The sequence below is a fragment of the Herpailurus yagouaroundi genome, unplaced genomic scaffold (assembly GCF_014898765.1).
Source record: "Herpailurus yagouaroundi ecotype Mexico unplaced genomic scaffold, PumYag 220, whole genome shotgun sequence".
NCBI lineage: Eukaryota > Metazoa > Chordata > Mammalia > Carnivora > Felidae > Herpailurus > Herpailurus yagouaroundi.
This window is the reverse complement of record NW_024412451.1, coordinates 342257-360917: the sequence shown is the minus strand read 5'-3', so window position 1 is coordinate 360917 and position 18661 is coordinate 342257. Positions and strand designations below refer to the sequence as shown.

At 42.2% G+C, this 18661-nt stretch overlaps 1 protein-coding gene and 1 long non-coding RNA gene across 3 annotated transcripts in view; one reads left to right on the top strand and one right to left on the bottom strand.

Moving 5' to 3' along the window:
• Nucleotides 1-18661, top strand: part of LOC121018505 (uncharacterized) — a 101237-nt gene that overhangs the window by 3463 nt on the left and 79113 nt on the right. Inside the window, exons 2-3 of one of the 2 annotated variants that reach the window (XR_005785204.1) lie at nt 9257-9308; nt 14155-14199. This is a non-coding gene — a long non-coding RNA (uncharacterized LOC121018505). Of the gene's footprint in view, nt 1-9256; nt 9309-14154; nt 14200-18661 lie in introns of those variants that run through there. The other variant, XR_005785203.1, reaches the window with a different exon arrangement.
• Nucleotides 1735-14851, bottom strand: CXCL17 (C-X-C motif chemokine ligand 17). Its single transcript, XM_040457200.1, has 4 exons — nt 14455-14851; nt 6521-6601; nt 5803-5904; nt 1735-2189 (listed from the first exon to the last, which is right to left on the bottom strand). Exons 1-4 carry the CDS (start codon nt 14531-14533, stop codon nt 2092-2094), a joined length of 360 nt encoding a protein of 119 aa, XP_040313134.1. The 5' UTR covers nt 14534-14851; the 3' UTR covers nt 1735-2091.

The window sequence follows — 18661 nt, the reverse complement described above, 5'->3', positions numbered from 1 at the left end:
CCTCAGTTTCTTCTCAGTTTTTAAGAGTCTCTTATGCTTTGGCTCTCTCCCACTCTAACCTCTTTTTTTTTTTTTTCTTCCCCTCCCCCATGGGTTTCTGTTAAGTTTCTCAGGATCCACATAAGAGTGAAACCATATGGTATCTGTCTTTCTCTGTATGGCTTATTTCACTTAGCATCACACTCTCCAGTTCCATCCACGTTGCTACAGAGGGCCATATTTCATTCTTTCTCATTGCCATGTAGTACTCCATTGTGTATATAAACCACAATTTCTTTATCCATTCATCAGTTGATGGACATTTAGGCTCTTTCCATAATTTGGCTATTGTTGAGAGTGCTGCTATAAACATTGGGGTACAAGTGCCCCTATGCACCAGTACTCCTGTATCCCTTGGGTAAATTCCTAGCAGTGCTACCGCTGGGTCATAGGGTATGTCTATTTTTAATTTTCTGAGGAACCTCCACACTGTTTTCCAGAGCGGCTGCACCAGTTTGCATTCCCACCAACAGTGCAAGAGGGTTCCCGTTTCTCCACATCCTCTCCAGCATCTATAGTCTCCTGATCTGTTCATTTTGGCCACTCTGACTGGTGTGAGGTGATATCTGAGTGTGGTTTTGATTTGTATTTCCCTGATGAGGAGCGATGTTGAGCATCTTTTCATGTTCCTGTTGGCCATCTGGATGTCTTCTTTAGAGAAGTGTCTATTCATGTTTTCTGCCCATTTCTTCACTGGATTATTTGTTCTTTGGGTGTGGAGTTTGGTGAGCTCTTTATAGATTTTGGATACTAGCCCTTTGTCCGATATGTCATTTGCAAATATCTTTTCCCATTCCGTTGGTTGCCTTTTAGTTTTGTTGATTGTTTCCTTTGCTGTGCAGAAGATTTTTATCTTCATGAGGTCCCAATAGTTCATTTTTGCTTTTAATTCCCTTGCCTTTGGGGATGTGTCAAGTAAGAAATTGCTATGGCTGAGGTCAGAGAGGTCTTTTCCTGTTTTCTCCTCTAGGGTTTTGATGGTTTCCTGTCTCACATTCAGGTCCTTTATCCATTTTGAGTTTATTTTTGTGAATGGTGTGAGAAAGTGGTCTAGTTTCAGTTTTCTGCATGTTGCTGTCCAGTTCTCCCAGCACCATTTGTTAAAGAGACTGTCTTTTTTCCATTGGATATTCTTTCCTGCTTTGTCAAAGATTAGTTGGCCATACGTTTTTGGGTCTAGTTCTGGGGTTTCTATTCTATTCCATTGGTCTATGTGTCTGTTTTAGTGCCAATACCATGCTGTCTTGATGATTACAGCTTTGTAGTAGATCCTGCCTTTTTTAAAAGTGTTTATTTATATTTGAGAGAGAGCTAGAGAGCAAGCAGGGGAGGGGCAGAGAGGGAGGGAGACACAGAATCCCAAGCAGGCTCCACACTGTCAGCGCAGAGCCCAACGTGGGGCTTAAACTCACGAACTGTGAGATCATGACCTGAGCTGAAATCAAGAGTCGGACCCTTAGCTGACAGAGTCACCCAGGTGCCCTGCTATACCTGCTTTCTTGGCCCCACCTAACTCTTACCCCAAAAAGGTTTGTTGAATGAATGAAAGAATAAAAAGTTGGGCAGTGGAGAGGAAGAGAGTAAGACTGGTGGTGGGGAGAAGTGTGTGTAGAATCTGGGTAGAGTTTGCAGTAGACAGGCTAAAATGGGGGATTGAATGAGCTGCCAGACCCCATTTGAAAGAAATGATTTGACTTATTGCATTTAAAAATATTTATTGGCTTCTGTTTGCTACTTGCCTGGTTATGTTTAGGGTCATTTGGGACCAGCTAAGAAACTGAGGTTTCCAGGTTTCTTTCAGGTAATTAAGGTTAAGCCCAGGGAAAGGGTGTGCGTTGGGCGGGGGGGGGGGGGGGGGGGAGCGGTAGGGCACAGGAAAAGACTAAGAAGAGAAGAGGGCACTAGAGAGAACAGTAATCTTGGAGAAAATGCTTTGTGAAAACACGAGTGGGGACAAGGAGGCGGAGCTGCAAGTGGGAGAACATCGTCTAGGTGCACTCACTGCCTTCTGGACTGAGACAGTTGCATTGGGAGAGTGGGCCTTCAGGGCTCCTATAAAGGCAGAGCAAAGCTTTCCAGCTGACATCGTGTGAGAAATTGCTGGCAGGCTCTGGAGTGCTTGTTTGGTTTCCTGTGGTGCCTTTGGTGCCCTAGGGTTAAAATAAAGACTAATGTTAAAAACATTTAAAAAATTTAATTTTTTTCTCAAAAAAATTTTTAATATTTGTTTAATTTTGAGAGAGAGAGAGAGAGAGAGAGACAGACAGACAGACAGACAGAGCATGAGTGGGGAAGGGACAGAGAGAGAGAGGGAGATACAGAGTCTGAATCAGGCTCCAGGTTCTGAGTTGTCAGCACAGAGCCTGATGTGGGGCTTGAACTCACGAACTGTGAGATCATGACCTGAGCCTAAGCTGAATGCTTAACTGACTGAGCCACCCAAGCACCCCTTAAAAATTTAATTTTTATGAAAGATTTTTAAAATGATATAAAAGTGATACTAATCCAATGGAAAAACATTAAAAAAAATTAAAATTGAAAATAAAAAATATATATCCTTCACTCCCCATTCCCCAGAGCTAACTATTGTTAATAGTTGGCTATATAGCCTTCCATATCTTTTTGTATGTAAACATGTAGTTTACTTTAAAAAACAAAAAGGAGGGGTGCCTGGGTGGCTCAGTAGGTTAAGCTCCTTGTCTGGCTCTGTGCTGACCATGCCGAGACTACTTGGGATTCTCTGTTTCTCTCTCTCTCTCTCTCTCTCTCTCATGCATGTGCGGGCTCTCTCTCAAAAATAAATAAAACATTAAAAACAAAACAAAAACCAAACAAATGAGAAAAACCCAAAAATGAGATTAGGCTATATTGCTTTGCTCTGCACCTTTAACAAATCATATGTTATTGCAAAATGTTATATATACACATCAATACAAATCCATAAAAACTTACATGTGCAGTTTATTGTTTAAAATTTCTTTGATTTTTCTTTTTTTTAAATTTTTATTTATTTTGAGAGAGAGAAATAGAGAGCAAGTATGGGAGGGGCAGAGAGAGTGGGAGACAGAATCCCAAGAAGGCTCCATGCTCTTAGTGTAAGCCTGACATGGGGCTCGAACCCATGAATGGTGAGATCATGACCTGAGCCCAAGTCAAGAGTCAGACGCTTAACCAACTGAGCTACCCAGGTGCCCCATAGGTGCAGTTGAATTAATAGTTCTAAAGCAGATATCCATGAAACTGCTATCTAGGCCTAAGAAATAGAGTAGAAATAGAATATTGCCAGCAATACCCCTCCTTTTCTGATCTCTATCCTCCTTTTCCCCCTCACAGAGTTAATCCTGACTTTTATAGTAAACACTTACTTTCTTTTTTGTTTTACTGCCTAATTATGTATTCCTAAATAATTCTGTTTAATTTTGCCTATTTTTTTAAACATTTTTAAAAAATTTATTTTTGGGAGACAGAGAGAGACAGAGTGTGAGCAGGGGAGGGGCAGAGAGAGAGGGAGACACAGAATCTGAAGCAGGCTCCAGGCTCTGAGCTGTCAGCACAGAGCCTGACGCGGGGCTTGAACCCACGAATCGTGAGATCATGACCTGAGTTGAAGTCTTGTGTCTTTTTAAAAAATTTTTCACTCAATGTTGCATTTGTAAGATTCATTTACATTGTTATGTGTTCATTTTCACTGATATATGATATTTGAATATACCACCATTTATTTGTTGGTCAGTTTCTTTTTTTTTTTTTAAGTAGGCTTCACACCCAGTGTGACGCCCAACGCGGGATTGAACTCAAAACCTTGAGATCAAGACCTGAGCTCAGATCAAGAGTCGGAAGCTTAACCAACTGAGCCACCCAGACGCCCCCATTGGTTAGTTTTTGGTTTGGGGTAGTTATGAGCAATGCTACTATGAAATTCTTATACATATATCCTGGTGTATATAAGAATACATTCCTTTTGGGGCGCCTGGGCGGCTCAGTCAGTTAAGTATCTGACTTCAGCTCAGGTCATGATCTCACAGTTTGTGGGTTCGAGCCCCACATTGGGCTCTGTGCTGACAGCTCAGAGCCTGGAGCCTGTTGGATTCTGTGTCTCATTATCTCTCTGCCCCTCCCCCACTTGTGCTCTCTTTCTGTGTCTCAAAAATAAATAAATGTAAAAAAAAATTGAAAAAAAAAGAGTACATTCCTTTTGAGCATATACCTAGGAGTGGAATTTCTTGGTCAAAGAACTTAAACTTTAGTAGATAACTGCCAGCACTTTTTCAAAGTGATTTATCAATTAATCATTCCCATTAGCAGGATATGAGAATTTCTCTGTCCTACTCTTTGCCAATACTTGGTATTGTAGGACTTTAAAATTTTTGCCAATCTGATGATGTATAGTGACATCTGTTTGGTTTTAATTTGCATTTTTCCAATTACCAGATTTCCCTGTCTCTGAAATGCCTATTCAAATATTTTGCCTATTTTTCTGTAGTGTTGCCTGACTTCCTTTCCTTGGTCTGTCAGAATTCTTTATATATTCTGCATATTAATCCCTTTGTCAGTTTTATATGCTGCAGATATTGTCTACTTTTAGATTGTCATTTCATTCTTTTGATGACCAGAATTTCTTAATTTCAGTGAAATCAGATTTATTGATCCTTTCTTTTATGGCTTATCCTTTCATACCCCAAGATCATGAATATATTCTCTCATATTCCCTTGTAAATTTGCTACTGAAATTTATATCTTTACTTAAAACTTATTTTCGTGAAGCATGTGAAGTAGGGAATATCTCTTTTTCACTTTATATATATTGTGGTTATCTTTCTGATCAACACATAACAATTTAACTCATTATTTTTGACAACTACTGAATTGCCCAGTTTTCTTTTGATGAATATTTTTTATTTCCATCAGTTTGTCAATACAAATACTGCTCTAATTAATATTGTGTGTATATCTTTGAGTATCCATGCTAGTATTCTATGCTGGAGATTTCTTGAAGTGAGATTACTGGGTTAAAAGGTACACACATTTCAATTTTTGGTAGATACTACCAAGTTGTATTTGACTTTTACCTGCAGTGATAAGGATGCTGATTTCTCTCATTCTTATTTTTATTTTTTTTTCAACGTTTTTTTTTTTTATTTTTGGGATAGAGAGAGACAGAGCATGAACGGGGGAGGGTCAGAGAGAGAGGGAGACACAGAATGGGAAACAGGCTCCAGGCTCTGAGCCATCAGCCCAGAGCCTGACGCGGGGCTTGAACTCACGGACCGCGAGATCGTGACCTGGCTGAAGTCAGACGCTTAACCGACTGCGCCACCCAGGCGCCCCCTTTTTTTTTTTTTCTCTCATTCTTAATAATATCATAATACTAATCAGTTTAATTCGCTAATTTACTTTTAATATGACATTTAAAAACTGCTCAAGGGAGGAATCAAGTTCTGTTTGACACTGACACTGGTGTCATCTTCAGAGATCAGTGATCAATGGCCAGGTCTCCAATAGCCCCATCTCCTTCCACTTTGATAGGCAGTGGGCTTCCAAAATGTAAGGATTTGTTTGAAACTTTCTAGTATTAGGAAAATTGTATCCTGCTTTCCTTCCTCTTCCTATTTCCCCACGAGTTGACATTGAGTCGAAAGGATTGAGAGGTGTGATTATCTTGGTCTTCATTTCACTTCTCTTGTCTGTTCTCAACCCCTGCTTCGGCTCTAGTTGATTCCACAGTGACCCTCGTTTAAGGAAGGTCATTCTTTTGAAACTTACTGGTTTTCTTCACACTGCCCTTGAAATGGTCACAGGGACACTGCTTCTTTGGCAGCCCGGGCACTGTCATGAGTTTTCTTTTAGGAGCTCTCAGGAACCAGTCTGAAATAACAGGGTTGCTGCTCAGATGGGAAGATTAATGTGTTTCAGAGTAGGGAGTAGGGCAGGGCTTTACTTGCCATCTTTCTTGCCTTCCAGTTGATCACACTGCAGTGGGGGCAGGGAAAAAAGTCAACACAGAACAGTAGAGATACCCATTTACGTGAACACCAGGATTTCTGACTTGTTTTGCCTGACCTGTATTGGCAAGAATTTGATGGCAGGTTTGGAAGAGGCATGAGGATATCATTAAGGAGACCAAAAAGTGAAGAAAAGATCTAGGTGTCTGCCTTGGCCAAGCATTTTGCCTAATTTCAGTCTTATTTATGAATATAACAAGGTTGAAAACAAGATCCAGGAAATTTTTGGAAGGCAGCCCTGGGTTCTTGGGGAAAAGCGTAAGGGGGAAGTGGCAGCCAGAGATTCAGCCAGCTCCCCCTGAACCTTGGGGGTTCAGCTCTTGCCTGAGACTCAAGAAGACAAGAGTTGGTGCTGCATGCGGTGGGCTGGTGGGAGAGGGCAGTGGGTGAAGTCATCCTAGAAGATATCTGCATTGGCGTCAGGGGGACTCAGGGGAGAGCTGGATTGTGACCTGTGTACTGCTATTGTTGATACTGACCTTTGCACTCACATTCTTGGCTGCCTTCTTGGAGCCACCTCCTAGGAGCCTGGCGTTGGTCCCGATGGCCTCTGGCGACCCCTGGTGGAAGGAAACTGGTCACTTCCAGGCACTGGAAAGGGAAGGGACCAACAGAAATGCTCCCCCAGCATTGTGCTACCTAGTGGAGTTTTTCCCTTCCTTTTTAGTCAGGGATCCTAGGGTACTTCGAGAGATGACTATTTTAAATGGATAAGGAAATGAGGTTTAAAATCTGGAAAGCGGGGCGCCTGGGTGGCTTGGTCGGTTAAGCGTCCGACTTCGGCTCAGGTCATGATCTCACCGTCCGTGAGTTCTAGCCCCACGTTGGGCTCTGTGCTGACAGCTCAGAGCCTGGAGCCTGTTTCAGATTCTGTGTCTCCCTCTCTCTCTGCCCCTCCCCTGTTCATGCTCTGTCTCTCTCTGTCTCAAAAATAAATAAACGTTAAAAAAAATTAAAAAAAAATAAAATAAAATCTGGAAAGCTTAGCTGGAGGTAGGTGGAAAAAGAATGGCTTCTGGATGGAAAAAAGGACAAAAGGTGGGCGTTTAATTAAGACCTGACAATATACTCCCCACCCCAACATGCATTAAAATTCTCATGACTTAAGGAATGAGAACAAAGAGCAGATTATTATATAAACTAGTTGGGATCTTCACCTGACCTTTAAGTTCCCATTTGAATCCATAATCCCAGTTCAGCTATAAGAGGATGGTATTTACCTTTGTGCCTCTGGAACAAATCCATTACTCTTTTGGCCTCTAGTCAAGTTTGTCTTATCACCTGATGCTGTCTTACTCCAATTTTGTGATACTTAAAATACTTTTATGACTATCAAGGATGGTGGATTGTAGACTTGAGATTCTGGAGCTAGAACTGGGCCTGGATGATGCTTGTCTGTACAGTAGTTTCTGATATTTCCTATAAGAATTAATTATGCCTTCACATGGTTCCCCGTTGTATCTGAATGCAGCTCTCTTAATGCACAGTTATACAATATAGTTTGTTGTTTGAAATCTGTTGTGGACTGAATCGTGTCCACACACCCCCACCCAATTCATGTTGAAACCCTAACTCCTGGTACATACCTCAGTATGACTGTATTTGAAGATAGGGTCTTTAGAGATGATTGAGTTAAAATGAGGTCATTAGGATGGGTCATAATTCAGTCCGACTGGAGTCCTTACAAGAAGAAGAGATTTGGGCAAAGAGACACCAGAGATATATGTGCACAGAGGAAAGATCATATGAGGGTATAGCAAGAGGGTGGCCATCTGTGAACAAGAAAAAAGGCCTCAGAAGAAACTAAACTTGTTGACATCTTGATCTTGGACTTCTGGTCTCCAGAACTGTGAGGAAATAAATTTCTGTTGTTTAAGTCACCCATTCTGTGCCATTTTGTTATGGTTGCCCTAGCAAACTAAAAATCTTTCTCTGACACCAGACTCTGAACCAGTGGCTCAGTAGTCATTCAGCTACATACAGCTGACAGATGGTAGGCACTTGGTAAATGTTTGTTAATGAGTGAATGAACAAGTTGTCTAGAGAGGGCCCTCAGAGATCATCTGGTTCAATCCAGGTCTCTTTCCCAGACTTGTGCCCTTTCTGCCACACAGATGGAAGGTGTTGCATCATTTCCCCAAGTGCTAGTTTTCAAATGTTCTCATGTTCTGTTTTGAGTGCTGTTAAAATAATTTAAACAAGCAAACATAGCCCCTGCCATCTAAACTTTTCTAGTATTTTACTTTCATGTGACCTTTACTTGTAGTTGCAGAGGAAAGCCACAGAATATTAGAGTCAGAAGGAATTTTGGAGATTATTTAGTTGGATCCCTTTATTGAGAAGTTTTTCTACCCTAAATGTAATATACCTATTTTAGAGATGATTTGGAAGGTACAAATAAAGAAATCTTTACTTTTATCATCTGGGTGTATTTTGGTGTGTTTCCTACATATGATTTTCTTTATACAGTGATAACCATAGTATGTGAACACTTTTTTTTTGTTTTGTTTTGTTTTGTTTTTGGTTCATCTTATAAGTATGTTGCTATGTCATCTCCATAATGGACATTTTTATTCACTTTTTTAAAAAGTAGTCTCTACACCCAACGTGGGGCTCGAACTCGTGACCCCGAGATCAGGAGTCACATGCTCCACTGACTGAGCCATCCAGGCACCCCCATAACAGACATTAAAAAACTTTTTTTTAATGTTTATTTATTTTTGAGAGAGAGAGAGAGACAGAGAGACAGAGTGTGAGCAGGGGAGGAACAGAGAGAGGGAGACACAGAATCCGAAGCAGGTTCCAGGCTCCCAGCTGTCACCACAGAGCCCAATGCGGGGCTCGAACCCATGAACTGTGAGATCATGACCTGAGCCAAAGTCGGATGCTTAACTAACTGAGCCACCCAGGGGCCCCCATAACAGACATTTTTAATGACTGCATAACATTCCCAACTAGTGTGTGTGCTCCACATTATTTAACTGTTTGTCCATTGCTGAATATTCAGATTGTTTATTTTTGGGTATTGATAAATTCTTCCTGTTTGTTACTGTTTTCCAAATGTTAGATTATTGTCTTGGGCAAGATTTCCCAAAGTGGAATTACTGGGTCAAGAGTTAAGAACAGTTTTATGTTGCCTGATATTATTACTAAGTTGCTTTTAAAAGGGCTTCATGAATTAACTAAATCACTGTCTGCCTTTTTTTTTTTTTCAGATGAGAAAACTGAGGTCCAGAGAGAACAAATGGAATGCCCAAGTTCACAAAGGTAATGGGGATACATCTGAAGCTAAAACCCAGGTCCAAGTTTCTTAGTCTGTTGTTCTTTCTGCAGCCTTTAGAATCCTAATTCCACGGTGTGACTTAAAATGAAGCTGCATGTTACTATAGTATTATGTCTCCCAAACCTCAGACATTTCTGGATCACCTTTATCATTTTTGCTGTAGCTTGTACCACCTCTACTATTATTTGCCTCATACTTTTTCTTTAAGTACATTTAATTTACAAAACAGCTTCATCCTATGCAGTATTATCTGTGAGGTTATGGGTTTGGTACATATGTAGATTTTTTTCTAACATGCATTAACATAAACGTGTAACTATTAAAGTAAAAGCTAATTTATGCCCTACCTAAAATCAATTTTGGGAAATACTGATATAGCTGAATAAGCATCAATTTTACATGATCTGGGATCAACAACTTTCTCTGTCACTTAGCTTCTTTGATCTTTGGTTCTCTGGCTTGTAAAATGAGGATCATAGTGTCCATCTTTCAGAGTTAGGAATAAATGAGCTACTAGTGGTGCCCGATGCCCAGTGCCCAAGTAGGTGTTCAGTATACGACGATTATTGTGGTGGTTATTATTGTGGACTTCTATCACTCAGTCCCGAAGAGAGTGTCTATGCTAGAATGTTAGGTTTGTTGTTTTCTGGTGACCTGTATGTGAAAAGAAGTTACTTATTACACTTGTTAGGACTTGTGGTAGATCTGTCATTATTTTGACTTCCCAGTTCCACTACATATTAGCTTTATTATTTTGGATAAATTGCATAACTCCTATGTCCCATTTACCTAATTTGTAAAACGGGATTAATAATAGTCCATTTGTGTGTGTATGCATGCATCTGTTTCCTAGCTTTGTCCACTAGAGGGCCTAGAAGCACTCGCACCTAGTAGCCATGGGCAATACTTTAGTACTCATGGTTTGTGAGGACTATTCTCCAATGAAAGGAACCAGGGCTCCTTGGAGAAATGGCTGATTCCAAGGCGGGCCAGGGAAGTACAAGATAAGCCTGGAACATCTTGTGGTATCAGAAAGTCCAGAACTGCTAAAAAATGATATGTCAAAAAGACACAGAAGCCTGCTTGAAGGAGGTCTCAATGGTCAATTTTGAGACAATATGAACAACACAATAAATAATGGTAGCAATGGGTTATAATCCATAAATGTCCATGAGTCTTTACTCATATAAATAAATAATTCAAGGGGTGCCTGGGTGGCTCAGTCAGTTAAGCCTCTGACTTGGCTCATGTCATGATCTCATGGTTAGTGAGTTCGAGCCTTGCATTGGGCTCTCAGCTGTCAGCACAGACCCACTTTGGATCCTCTGTCTCCCTCTGTCTCGCCCCTCCCCCACTGTCTCTCAAAAATGTATAAACATTAAAAAATAAATTAAAAATTCAATAAATAAATGGGAGAGAAGGAACAGCTTTTTTTTTTTTTTTAAAGTTTATTTATTTTGAGAGAGAGAGAGGGACAGGATCTCAAGCAGGGAGAGAATCTCACGGTACATGGGGATCGAGCCCCGAGCTGAGACCAAGAGTCGGACGCTCAACTGACTGAGCCACCCAGGTGCCTGGAGCAGCTTTTTCTTATAGAATTCCAGTTAATAAATGTGGAAGGAATGATGGAAATAGGAAATCATCATTTGGCTAATACCATACTAACACTTGTTGAAGGTGGGTGGGAATCCTCAATGGATTTTAAAAATTAATGGGCAAAAGTATGATGAGAAGAAACAGGCTATTTGCATAGTCTTAAAGTATCTCTCCACAAGATACTTATTAATTACAGTGGGAAAACCAGTAATTTTACACTAGAGAAACCTGGCAGACACCACCTTAACCAAGTGTTCAAAATTAACATCAGTAGTTGGGAATTCAGTATTACGGGCCGTCTGCTGTGATGCATGGAGAAGGCACACATTACTTTTGTGGTATTCTTGCCAGAAATGCATAATCTGAATTTAATCAAGAAGAAACATCAAGCAAATCCAACTTGAGGGACTTTCTACAAAATAACTGACCAGTACTCTAAAACTGTCAAAATCATGAAAGACAAGGAAGGCTGAGAAACTACCGTAGTTTGGGGGAAATCAAAGGAGATGTGATAACTTTATTTAGTGTAGCATCCTGGATTGGACCAAAAAGAGACATTAATGGGATGATTAGCAAAATCTAAATATTAGTACATTAGTTAATAGTATTATATCAATGCCTATTTCCTGGTTTTGATCATCGTATTATGGTGTTGTAAGATGTTATTTGAAAAAAACTGGATTAAGCATATATTGGAACTCTGATTATTTTTATCTATTTTTTTAAGTCTGAAAAATGAAACATTAATTAAAAAATATATTAGATTTCTGTGAGGACACAATGAGGCAATGTGTGTGAAGTGTTTAAATATTACCTGCCACATAGGATTGCTTAATACATTTTGGCTATTATTGTAGGTAATTTTATAGTTAATAATGATATTATGAGTAATTAATCTATTATTATAAGTGATTTGTTTCCTAACATTTTCATATATTCTTATCTGTTCTCCTCCCTTTCTGTGAAAAACACACTGTACATGTATGTGGTTATTTTGAGATAAAGTAAGATCAGATTTTATTTTGAGAATTTTTTTGGCAGGGGAAGGTGGGGGGGGGGGGGTGTCATTTCTTCTAGCCAGACTTGGGTGCTGCAAAACTCCTTGGCAGGGTTACACGAATTTGAGCCGGATGTGTCTGTAATAGCGCCACCTGGTGGCACAGAAAGCTTTCCCCAAATTCATTGCCATTGTGCTTTAGGAGCTACTGTAGGAATTTTACTCAGTCCACTTATTGAATCCTTGCTAGGTACACATTACAGATAATATTCACAACAATGATATATTCTAAGTAGCATTTTACTCCTTTTAAGATGATAAAACAGGCTCCAGAAAGCGAAGCAGCTTGTCTAGGGTTCAAAATAAGTGGTGGAGCCAGGATTCAGATCTAGGTTCTCTGGGCTTCAAGGCTGAGTTTACAGGTCCAGGTAAGTCTGAACGCGTAGCCAGGTTTGAGAACTATTGCTATAGAGCAACTATTGCTGAGAGCAGCACTCTCAGCTGGGGAGTGGTTTTCCCCTCCAGGGGACAATCGGCAATGTCTGGAGTTAACTCTGGCTGTCTTAATTGGGGACAGAGGTGAAGAGGCTGCTATTGGCATATAGTTGGTAGAGACCACACAGATGCTACCCAAACATCTTACAATGCACAGAATACGTTCTACACCCTACAACACAAAATAACACCCTGCCCTAAAGCGCTGTCCAGCCCCAAATGTCAACAGAGCTGCTATCAAATCCAGGTGTAGAGTTTTTAAAGGCAACACTTTGAACTTAGAAACCTGAGCATTTTATTCTTTTTTTGTTTTTATCTTTTATTTATTTAAGTAATCTCTATATCCAACGCGGGGTTTAAGCTCATGACCTTGAGATCAAGAGTTGCATGCTCCTCTGACCGAGACAGCTAGGTGCCCCATGAGCATTTTATTCTTTCACTTAGCAAATATTTACTAAATATTATGCTGGATAGTGTGACGGATATGGAGACAATATACCAGATTGTGCCACCAAGGAGGTTACAGTCTAGAAGGGCAGGGGGGTGAAGGTAGGAAAGGCACAGCAACACCTTCAGTATAAGACGGTATGTGGCAAGTGCAAAGAGAGAGTCAAGTTTAGGCCAGGCACATTCACAGGACAGAGGGCTCACATCTGGTCTTGAGAGGAATCAGGGAGGTCGTGAGGAGGAGGTGGATTCTGAGCTAAGAGTATGAACAAAGTCAAACTAGTAGGAAGGCATAAGAGCTGTTCAGGGAACAGCCAACAGTCTAGTTTAGGTGGAGCCTAGAGTACTTGTTAGTGAGTGGAGGGGTGGATTGGGAAAGGCAGGTTGTGGTTAGAGCTTTGAATCAAGGCTGAGGACTCTAACCTTGGTGTCTGTTGCAATGATGGAAAAGCCTTCCCTTCCAGACTGGTGGTCTAGGCCCTGATGCTATGGGCCCAGCACCTTCCAGAGAGCTCTACATGGAGGGAAAGTTTGAAATTGGGGTGGACTGAGGTAAACTTCTTATTTTAAGGACCAAGTTGATGATAAGTATGCAGCAAAGCTATCTTTCTCAAAGTAGCCTTTGGGGAGATGGTTCTCTCGAGTAGAAACATATATGGGATGAGCTTTCTTCTGCACAGTTGTTCTGCTAAGGGCTAGGCACTTGAGATGTAGTGAAAGCTGGAGCCTATTTGGAACCCTTAACCTAAGACCTGCTTCCCAAGAGATGAGCTTAGTATGGCTAAAACTTCCAATGTGAATGCTGTCTGGTAATATGATTTTTCTAGTTTATTACTTTATCATTAAATAGCGTTAAAAATTGTTGGTGGCATATCTGGTGCACTATAAAAGAATATAAGCAAGGACTTCTCTCTTCCTCAAATGTACAGTTGCCTTCAACACCTTTACTCCACCATCACCAAGACTGGCTCTTCTGGAAAGGGATTAGAGGGAGAAGGCAAGGGAGCAAATCTTTTAAATTTTTTAAATGTTTATTTTTTGAGAGAGAGAGAGACAGAAACAGAGCATGAGCAGGGGAGGGGCAGAGAGAGAGGGAGACACAGAATCGAAAGCAGGCTCCAGGCTCCGAGCTATTAGCACAGAGCCCGATGTGGGGCTCGAACTCACGAACCGTGAGATCATGACCTGAGCCAAAGTCGGGTGCTTAACTGACTGAGCCACCCAGGTGCCCCTGGAAGGGGCTACATTTTATTTTATTTATTTATTTTTTCAATGTTTATTTATTTTTGGGACAGAGAGAGACAGAGCATGAATGGGGGAGGGGCAGAGAGAGAGGGAGACACAGAATTGGAAACAGGCTCCAGGCTCTGAGCCATCAGCCCAGAGCCTGACGCGGGGCTCGAACCCACGGACCGCGAGATTGTGACCTGGCTGAAGTCGGACGCTTAACCGACTGCACCACCCAGGCGCCCCGGGGGCTACATTTTAATGCATGTTTTGTTTTGGTTTTTTGGCCACATTTTCTTCTCTATTTTGCCACATTCCCTCACCCCCCACCCCCCCGTTTCCCCTTTATAGAAAATTAATCTTATTACCTGGATTTCGGCTGCTAGAGACCATAGGCATCAGCATTAGTGGCAGCAACAGAAGGAGGGAAGAGATTAGAATTCTCATTGCGATTGTTGGTGCTGCTGTAAGGTCGCCTGAAGAAAGTGTGGAAGGTTCCCAGTTGGAGGCTCCCGGACTTCTTAGGATGGCGGTCTGGGCTTTAATCCCTGGCCAGTGTTCCCATTAGAGGGTGAGAACACCTAAGTGACGCTGACCTTGTTAGGTAACAGGTTTACAGGAATCTGGGAGGAAAAACTGGGCAAACAAAAGAAATGAAGCATTCTTAAGAACACAAGAAGGTGACTGATAACTTGGCCACAATACTGGTTCCCTTCCCTCCTCCTTCCCGCCTCCCTACCCCCTAGTATGTTATGATTTCTTCCCCGGGTCTTTTTGTTCTTTGAATTTCCTTATATCTTTCGGCAGTGCTTTCTAGCTTACTATCTGCCAGGAAAGCGAATACTAAGGGTTGCCAGAAAAGAGGATGACATGGTCTGTTTCCCCTCTGTCCCCCGGGCCTCCGGCCTTGGCACAGTACACACAACAGTAGTGTTGCTCGAGAAGTTGTCTGTCTTTACTGTGTTTGCAATTCCCTCCCATGTCTGTGGCCACAGAAGTAAGGTGGGAAGTAGAGGTGACTAGAGGCGAGGTTATTTCTCCCCTGCTCAAAACATTGGCCCTGAAGCAGTGGTCAAACTGGGCCTCCTTGAAGTTTATCAGGAAGGTGGCTGTGGCTTAGTTGTTGCAGCCTGAAGTATAGGGAACTGTGTTGGTGGAAGATCCCCAGGGCTTCAGGTCCAAGAGGGTTTGAGAAACAGGAACCACAGGAGGGAAGGAGCCCTTAAAGGGTGTTTGCCCAGGCCCTTGGGGTTCTTGACTCCAGACCTTGTTTGGAAACAGCCCAAGGAGGGAAGAAAGTAATACTACTTAGAGTAACCATTAGTTACGGAACATCAGCACTTACTAAACTTGACTCCTTTCAGAGACGTTAGGAAATGTGCTCAAAGAAAGAGGAGAGGCTGGGCTTGAATGCTGGGTGATATTTGTGAGGGCTGTGGGGAAGATTAACAAGGAAGTCCTCTCTGGCAGCCTGCAGGCAGGAGTGAGAAAACTTGGCATGATTTTGTTTTACCTAAGAGGAGGGAAGAGGCAAGGCATGAATCAAACCCTTTTTGATTTCTGTATGATCATTCTTACCCTCTCAATTTTCATATTATCACTGCTTATCGACATGTTGGAGAGCTGATTGTAGACTTTGCTACTACAAAGTTTATAAAGCACCTGCATGGAGCCAGGCACAACAGGGATTGTCCTCCAGTTGAAGGCTTGGGCTTGGTCTGAGCTTGGTCAGATATGAAGCACTGTTGTGGTTTCCCTGGAAAAAAGGTTTTTTTTTGAGAGACAGCGAGTGCACCCATGACTGGGGAAGAGGCAGAGGGGGAGGGAGAGAGAGAAACTTAAGCAGACTCCATGTCCAGTGGGGAGCTGGAGAAGGATGAGCTCATGACCTGAGCTGAAATTGAGAGCCGGACACTTAACTGACTGAGCCACCCAGGCGCCTTTCTCTGGAAAATTCTAACAATGGTCTTTGTCCTCAGGACGCTCAAATCTAACTAGCGAAATGACATATATTCATAAAACCTAGAGGTGGGAGTGGAACCAAATTTCAGAAGTGACAGGAGTTCACTGTGGGCTCAGTGTCACTCGGGGACTCTGGGTAGGTGGGGCTTGGGGGACGGGGTTCTCGCAGGTGGGGTGGGATTTGGATTGGTGGAGGGCCAAGAGGAGGGCAGTGCACAGAAGGAGCATGGAGCTAATTGGACAGGGATCATTGAGGGCAGGGGTTATTATGTTCATTTTTTTGTTCTAGAACTTATGTAGGGCCTGACACTTTGGGCCTATGTTTGTTGAATCAATGTTTGTTGAATTCAGTGATATTCTTGTAACACTTTAACTAGGACTGGCATGGTAGGAAGCATGTGAAAGTGCAGTCCATTACCAGAAAGAAAATTTCACTTATGAATGGTCACGCAGTACAAGGGACCTTGTGGGGGTACTTTCCTTTGCCTGTCGATTTGTCCACCAGTCCACTCTCAGGCTGCTGGGGAATGAGTGAAGCTCCTCCTCAGCTCTTCCTCTAGGTCCCCTCTGTCCTGGCTCCCTGTCATTCCCTCTGTCTGATTTTCCCCTCCAAGGACTTGGGGTGTGGTGTCGAGTCCTGTATACCATGGAGGGGGCTTTGGGTCCGTCAGGTCCATTGATATAAAACACACCCAAGACAAACAGATTGTTTCTTGTTCATTTTAGCAACCAGTTAGAGCCCATCTCGAGAACATTATTTGTGTTAACACAGTGTCTCTAACTTACAAAGCTCCCCTTTCAGCAAGAAGGTGAGGGGAAAGTGGGGAGAAAATACCATTCTGTCACTATTTGGTTTACCTACTCCACAGTGTACTTAGTAGACATTCAGAATCATTTGTTGATCGATTCCATGATTCATGCTGCTGTAATAATCGTCTATTCATACATATATTCAGTAGACATTTGAGCACCTAATGTGTGTCCAGTGTTTGCTAGGTGGTGACTACTGAGAAGAAAGTGTAAAACTGTCTCTGTGGGGCTCTCACTAGATCTAGAGACCCACGGGGAGCTAACCCAACTGCTCCAGTTCAGAGAGGAAATAAAGGCCCAGGGAAGTTATATGATTTGTACAACATCATGTAGTCAGTTAGCTGCAAAGCCACAGGACTAACACTCAAATTTCTCGACCTCCTTGAATTTCTGTCTGTGTGCGGCTGTGGTCAACTGTAACAGGAGAGAGTGGACATTTAGAAAGAGCCCGCAGGTGCCTTGGATTAACCAGAAGGAAATGCCTGGCCCAACCATGACCATATGGGACCATCTGGGACATTTGCATTATTACTATTTTTCTTCCACTTTGAGTTTGAAATGAAGAAAACTGAGCCCAGAAACCAAGAGTGGAAGATTTTCACAGGGGGTTACTGAGATGGTCCCCAAAAGTCTTTGTTTACCTCTATTGAGGTATTTCCTGCTGAACTGTGGTGGTCTGGTTTTTTTTTAACATCCAAATATTTATTTATTTATTTATTTATTTATTTATTTATTTATTTATTTATTATTTAATTTTTTTAATGTTTATTTATTTTTGAGAGACAGAGACATGGCGCGAGTGGGGTGGGGCAGAGAAAGAGGGAGACACAGAATCCCAAGCAGGCTTCAGGCTCTGAACTGTCAGCACAGAGCCCAGTGCAGGGCTCAAACTCATGAGCTGTGCGATCATGACCTGCGCCGAAGTCGGACACTCAGCTGACTGAGCCACCCAGGCGCCCAATTATTATTATTATTATTATTTAAATGTTTATTTTATTTGAGAGAATGAGAGCATGTGCAAGTGGGGGAGGGGTACAGAGAGAGGGGGGCGGGAGAGAATCCCAAGCAGGCTCCATACTGTCAGCACAGAGCCCTATGAGGGGCTCGATCTCACAAACAGTGAGATCCTGACCTGAACTGAAGTCAAGAGTTGGATGCTTAACTGACTGAGCCACCCAGGTGCCCAGATTTTATTATTATTATTAGTAGTAGTAGTAATAGTAGTATTATTTGGAGAGAGCAGGAGAGAGAGGGGCAGAGGGAGAGAGAGAGACTCTCAGCTGTCTCCACTCTCAGCATGGAGCCTCATGTGGGGCTCAACCCCATGATCTTGGGATCATGACCTGAGCCAAAAGCAAGTCAGACGCTCAACTGACTGAGCCACTCAGGCACCCCGATGGTTTGGCTTTGAGTTGGGTTGTCTCCATAACCCAGAGCTCAGTGAGGGCGGGGACCAGGTCTGGTTCATCTTCGTGTCTCTAGTGGATAGTACATAGCAGGCTCTAATAAATATTTCTTTTTAAAAATTTTTTTAATGTTTTATTTATTTTTGAGAAAGAGAGAGAGGGAAAGAGCCAGTGAGCTAGCAGGTGAGGGGCAGAGAGAGAGAGGGAGACACAGAATCCCAAGCAGGCTCCAGGCTCTGAACTGTCAGCACAGAGCCTGACACGGGGCTCAAACTCACAAACTGTGAGATCATGACCTGAGCCGAAGTCGAACACTTAACCGACTGAGCCACCCAGGTGACTCTAATAAATATTTCTTAAAAAATAAAACTGAGTAAAATGTATACACCAACAAAGT

Coding starts and splice junctions, on each gene's coding strand:
- CXCL17 (XM_040457200.1), bottom strand. CDS start 14,533: ATGAGAATTCTAATCTCTTCCCTCCTTCTGTTGCTGCCACTAATGCTG. Junction 6,602..14,454: donor CTCTAGCAGCCGAAATCCAG/GTAATAAGATTA, acceptor TCCTTCCACCAG/GGGTCGCCAGAGGCCATCGG. Junction 5,905..6,520: donor CCAAGAATGTGAGTGCAAAG/GTCAGTATCAAC, acceptor CTGTTATTTCAG/ACTGGTTCCTGAGAGCTCCT.